Source organism: Eubalaena glacialis, chromosome 4 (genome assembly GCF_028564815.1).
Source record: "Eubalaena glacialis isolate mEubGla1 chromosome 4, mEubGla1.1.hap2.+ XY, whole genome shotgun sequence".
Classification (NCBI taxonomy): Eukaryota; Metazoa; Chordata; class Mammalia; order Artiodactyla; family Balaenidae; genus Eubalaena; species Eubalaena glacialis.
The window spans coordinates 170329822-170336264 of NC_083719.1; the positions used below are offsets into that span (position 1 = coordinate 170329822).

The following is a 6443-nucleotide window of genomic DNA, read 5'->3' on the forward strand; positions in this document are numbered from 1 at the left end:
GTTTATTGGCAATGAAAACTGGCCATTCCCACCAGCCTGTTGGCACTGGTACTGGGATGCTTCATGCCAAGTAAGTATCTTTGTGGAGATACAGCCCTAACCACCAGCAGTCCTGCCTCCTTAATACTCCCTGAGCTCACAAGCACCATGGGACATGGACCTGTCCAGCAGATGGCTCAAGACATGACCCCACACACCAGTGCACCAGAATTACCCCTGAGTGACCCAGGGCCATGTAGACAGAGAATCTGGGATATGGCTCCACCCCCCAGTGGACCAGCATTAACCTGGGGAGCAGCCTCATCCTACAGAGATCAGGCATCAGCTCCAGGAATAACTGGGCCCCACCCAAGAGTGGGCCAACATACAAACTCCAGGACTTCCAGGGCCTTGCAGCCAGAGACCTCAGGACTGGCTCCACAGACCAGTGAGCTGGCAGTAGCCCCAGGAACCCCTGGGCCTCAGCCCTGCCACAAGAAGCCTGACACCAGCTCTGGAATGACCAAAGCCTCAGCTCTACCCACCTGAGGCAACACCAGCTCTGAGACACATTGGACCCCTCAGCCAGCTTCCCTGGGATCCAGCTCTACTCACCAGTGGACCAGCACCAGCTTTGGAATTCCCTGGACCCTGCAGCCAGCCATGTCTAGGATCTGCCCCACCCACCAGCAGGTTGACACTAGATCTAGGAGCCACAGCCAAACAGCCACCCAAAACAAAACCTGGCTCCATGCACAGGTGAGCCAGCATTGGTCCTGGGACGTCCTGGAGCACTAAAGCCAACTGCCTTGTGACCTAGTCTCACCTATCAGCCAGCAAGCTCCATACAAGGCAGGGTATGGCAACTAACAGGACCAGGGGCCAGCCACACCTTCAAGACTGCCCACAATATCCAGTAGTAGTTAGATGGACCCATGTAGCCCACATAGGGGAAACCCCTCTAGCAGACAGCTCTGGTGACCAGAGAGCAGTACACTGTTGGGAGGCATAGGATGCCTCCTACAGAAGGCCGCTTGGCCAAGATTGGGAAACATATACAACCTACCAAATAAATAAAAATACAGATAATGAATTAGGCAAAATTAGGTGACCAATGTTTCAAACAAAGGAACAAGATAAAACCCCATGAAGAACTAAGTGAGTTGGAGATAAGCAATCTACCTGATAAAGAATTTAAGGTAATGATTGTAAACATGCTCAAGGAACTCTGGAGAACAATAATGAACACAGTGAGAACTTTAACAAAGAGTTAGGAAATATAAGAAAGAACCAAACAGAGCTGAAGAATACAATAATGGAAATTAAAATGAATACACTAGAAGGAATTAACAGTAGTCTAATACAGAGGAATGGATTATCGAGCTGGAAGACATAGTAGTGGAAATCACAAAAGCTGAATAGGAAAAAAAGAATAAGAAGAAATGAGGACAGTTTAAGAGATCTCAGAGACAACATTAAGCACAATAACACTCACATTACAGTGGTCTCAGAAGGAAAGGAGAGAGAAAGAGGCAAAGAACATATCTGAAGTGAGAATGCCTAAAAATTTCCCTTATCTGAAAAAGGAAATAGACATCCAGGTCCAGGAAGCACAGAGAATCCCAAACAAGATCAACCCAAAGAGGGTGACACATAGACACATTGTAATTAAAATGACAAAAATTAAAGATGAAGAGAGAATATTAAAAATAGCAAGGGAAAAGCAATGAGTCACATACAAGGGAACTCCTATAAGGCTAACTCAAATAGGACCACCTTAAAAAAAAAAAAAAGAAAAAGAAAATTGAAACACATAAAGAGAGAAATTGACAGTAGCACAATAATGGTAGGAGACTTAACAATAAATTTACATCAATGGAAAGATCATCCAGAAAGAAAATCAAGAAGGAGACACTGGTCTTAATTGACACATTAGCCTAATTGGACTTAATATATATATTTATATATATAAAACATTCCATACAAAAGCAGCACAATGCACATTCTTTTCAATTTCACATGGAACATTCTCCAGGATAGATCACATACTAGGGCACAAAACAAGTCCCAGTAAAATTAAGAAAATCGAACTAATATTAACCATCTTTTCCCACCGCAAGGCTATGAGACTAGAAATCAACTACAAGAGAAAAACTGCAAAGAACACAAACATGTAGAGGCTAAACAATATGCTACTAAACAACCAATGAGTCACTGAATATATCAAAGAAGAAATTTTTTAAAATACCTGGAGACAAATGAAGATGAAACACCCAATGACCCAAAATCTATAGGATGCAGGAAAAACAGTTCTAAATGGGAATTGTATAGCAATACAAACCTACCTCAGGAAAAAAGAAAAATCTAAAATAAACAACCTATCCTTACACCTAAAAGAACCAGAAAAAGAAGAACAAACAAAGCCCAAAGTTAGTAGAAGAAAATAAATCATACAGATCAGAGTAGAAATAAATGAAATAGAGAATAAAAATAGAATAGATCAATAAAATTAAGAGGTGGTTGTTTGAAAAGATAAATAAAATTGATAAACCTTTATTCAGACTCATCAAGAAAAAAAAGAGAGGGCTTAAGTCAATAAAATAAGAAATGAAAAAGAAGTTACAACTTATACTACAGAAATACAAAAGATCATAAGAGATTACTACAGACAATTATATCCAATAAAATGGACAACCTAGAACATGTGGACACATTTCTAGAAATGTACAATCTCCCAAGACTGAACCAGGAAGAAATAGAAAATATGAGAAGATCAATTACCAGCAACAAAATTGAATAAGTAATAATAATTTTTAAAAACCCTCCCAACAAACTAAATTCCAAGACCAGATGGCTTCACAGGAAATTCTACCAAACATTTAGAGAAGAGTTAACATCTATTCTTTTTAAACTATTCCAAAAATTTTCAAAGGAAGGAACATTTCCAAATGTTCTACAAGGCAAACATAATCCTGAAACCAAAATCAGACAAAGATAACCCACCCCCCACAAAGAATTACAAGCTAATATCACTGATGAACATGGAAGCAAACATTATTAGTAAAATATTAGCAATCTGAATACAACAATGCATTAAAAGGATCATACACCATGATCAAATGGGATCCTGGGGATGCAAGGATTGTTCAGTATCTGCAAATCAATCAATGCAATACACCATATTAACAAATTGAATAAATATCATATCATCTCAATAGATGCAGAAAAAGCTTTTGGCAAAATTCAACATCAATTTATTATAAAAACTCTCCACAATGTGGGTACAGAGGGAACATACCTCAACAACATAAAGGCCTAATATGATAAGCCCAGATTAACATAATATTCAAAGGTGAAAATTTTGAAAGCATTTTCTCTAAGATCAGGAAAAAAACAGACTTTGGAAACCAAATCACAGGTGAGCTAAATATTGGAGTAAGAAAATAAGAACTTAAATTTCTGATGATACATAATTTCAAGAAAATGGAGAAATGGATAGGAAAATAAAATAAAATAAAACAAAGGAAAATTTTACCAGAGAATGAAATTCTATGAGAAAGAATTTAATGGATATTCTAAAAATGTAAACATTACAAGAAACTTAGTTCTTTGGATGTTTTAAAGGAAATATTCAGAAAGCATTTTGTACAGATTTGAGATAATCAGTTGTGTTTATGTTTATTAGGACTTAATGTAAAGCAATATGAATATCATGTCTTTCTAACTTGAAATTCTAGATACTAAATCAATATTCTTCATAATTATTTATAAGTATAATGTACATTACCTCAAAACAGTTTAAACTACTTACACAGTTAAACCCACTTCATTTTGTCCATGTAATATGGGATATGATTACTTGTCATCAAATACGTCACTGTAACAACATATAAGCATCCTGAGCTATGATGTACACGAATCTAGGGAAGTGATGAGTGTTGTGGAATAAAGAAAGGAATGGGATAAGCAGGTCTTATTTGCTTTCCAATTCTATCTGTTATACATTATTTTTTGAAAAATAGTGTCATAGCAAGATGTTAAGATTTGATAAATTGATTTTAAGTTTATATATGATTTTTATTAATATAAAAAATTTATATTAAAATAAAATTCTATATAATTTTAAATTATTAAAGTGATAAGTTTTTTCAAGAGGGCATGATTGTGATGATGGCATTGATGATGTCAATAATAGTAAGAAAATTGAACAGTGACCTATAGAGACGAATTATAATTTTATAAATTTTATAAATTTAAATTTTAGAATTTTATTATTGCTTGTTTTACTTGAAAGAAGACCACATAATCATAAAACTTCATTTAATTGTAATTATTTTAAACTATAGTTTCAGAAGCCACATGAATAGGATTATAAATTATAAAATTGAGCTATTTCATTAGCTTGAAAAATAGCAATGTTAATGCAGCAATGAAGAAGGAAAAATGGTGAAAATTACTAAGAAAAAATTTTTAAAATAAATTCTTATCTAATCCCTTAAAAATTTCCTGAATTCACCTCATTGTTTCTATTCATATAGGGCTATTTATAATTTTAAATTTAGAAGTGTATAAATTATATGTAATAAAATATAAAAATTATATATGAGTACAAGTAGGAGATTGGAGAAGAGATATATAGGAATATTTCATGGAATAAGTAATATTTGACATTTTCAAGAGTGGAGATTCAGTCAAGGCTGTTAAGAATGACTAGATGAATGAAAGAAAACACAGAAATAATGATTTTAAAAATAAGAAACATCAACCAAGGTGTTAGTTATAGGTTGACAATCAGTTTTGGACTATGTGACCCAATACACTGAAGCTGCTCCAGAGGATGGAGATTATTTATCTTTGCACAGATGTTATTGTCAAAACCCATGTAATTTCCCCAAAAGCTAAAGACAATAACACATTAAGGTTGTAGTCAATTGAAGTCAACACTATGGAACTAAGAACAACTTCATCTCAACAGACAAATGTCAATATGCCTGTGTCCTGATACCATCCTGCTCCTTTATACTGTTACATTTCCAGTATGGCAATCCAGTTACCATGACTACTTTTAATATTGAGGATGGTATATTTCTGACAGTGACATTGTAGAATATGGAATTTCCTCAATTGTAACACCTTCCCATGCACTTCCTCAGAGCCCCCACCACTTCTTTGTTCCTCAAGCTGTAGATGAGTGGGTTGAGCATGGGGGTCACTATGGTGCCAAGAACAGCTCCAATCTGGTCTTGCTCAGGTGTGTGGGATGAGGTGGGTGTCATGTAGATGAAGATGGCCTGACCAAAGTAAAGACTCACCACTGTCAGGTGGGAGGAGCAGGTGGCCAGGGCTTTGTTCCTGCCCTTGCTAGAGTTCATCCTGAGAACAGTGAGGAAGATGAGAGTGTAGGAGGTCAGGATGAAGATAAATGGGACCAGGAGAAATACAATGGTTGACACAAATTTCACCATCTCATAGGCTGATATGTCAATACAGGACATTCTCAGGATAGCAGGCATCTCACAAAAGTAATGATTAATCTCCCTGGAACCACAGATAGGGAAATTCATTGGATAGATGGTGTGCACAAGGGCTGCAAGGGCTCCCCCAATCCAGGCTGCAGCAGCCATCTGGAGACAGACCTTGGGGTTCATGAGGACTGTGTATCGCAGGGGGTTACAGACAGCCACATAACGGTCATAAGCCATGAGAGTCAGCAAGATACACTCAGCAAGGCCAAGGGTGAGGAAAAAGAAGAGCTGCGTAACACATGCAAAATAGGAAATGTTTTTCTTCCCAGTGAAATAGTTGGTGACCATTTTGGGGACTGTGCTGGAGATGTAAGCCAGGTCAATGAGGGAGAGCTGACTGAGCAGGAAGTACATGGGGGTGTGGAGATGGGAGTCCAGCCAGATGAGGAGGATTAATATGGAGTTTCCAGTAAAGGCAACAGTGTAGATAAGGAGGACAATGAGAATGAGGAGGTAGGGATGTCTGAACCAGGGAAAGAGCCCCAGGAGGATAAAGTCAGTTGAGGTTTCGTTCTTCTGTTCCATGTTTTCATTCAAATGCTTTGTTCAAACTGAAAACTTGCAGAAGCAAAATAATATAACAGAGGATGTGGTGCTTTGCTAAAATAATTTAATCTCTTGGTCAGGACCTTCTTCTCCATACACGTATGGCCAGGACTCTAAAACAGTACATTCTCATAAAAGAGAAATTGAAAAATACATTTCATCAAATTAAATCACCTCTACCTAGAAATTAGAAATGTCATACCTGAAAGTTGGTTTCATTTGGGTAAATGAATATTTTTCCCTTTGACTTATGATAATCACTGACTTAACCATTATTTCACCCATGTTTGAATTTCTTAATGTACTTCAGGATGCTGACATTCTTATTTCTTGCATATTGTTTTTCTAAGTTTCTTATTCTATCTACCTCCACCCCAGAGGATCTCTTGAACT

General features: G+C 36.9%; 1 protein-coding gene across 1 annotated transcript; it reads right to left on the reverse strand.

Moving 5' to 3' along the window:
* Positions 1-5099: 5099 nt before the first annotated feature.
* Positions 5100-6029, reverse strand: LOC133090232 (olfactory receptor 2T27-like). Its single transcript, XM_061188574.1, has one exon. It carries the CDS (start codon positions 6027-6029, stop codon positions 5100-5102), a length of 930 nt encoding a protein of 309 aa, XP_061044557.1.
* Between the last annotated feature and the right edge of the window lie 414 nt (positions 6030-6443).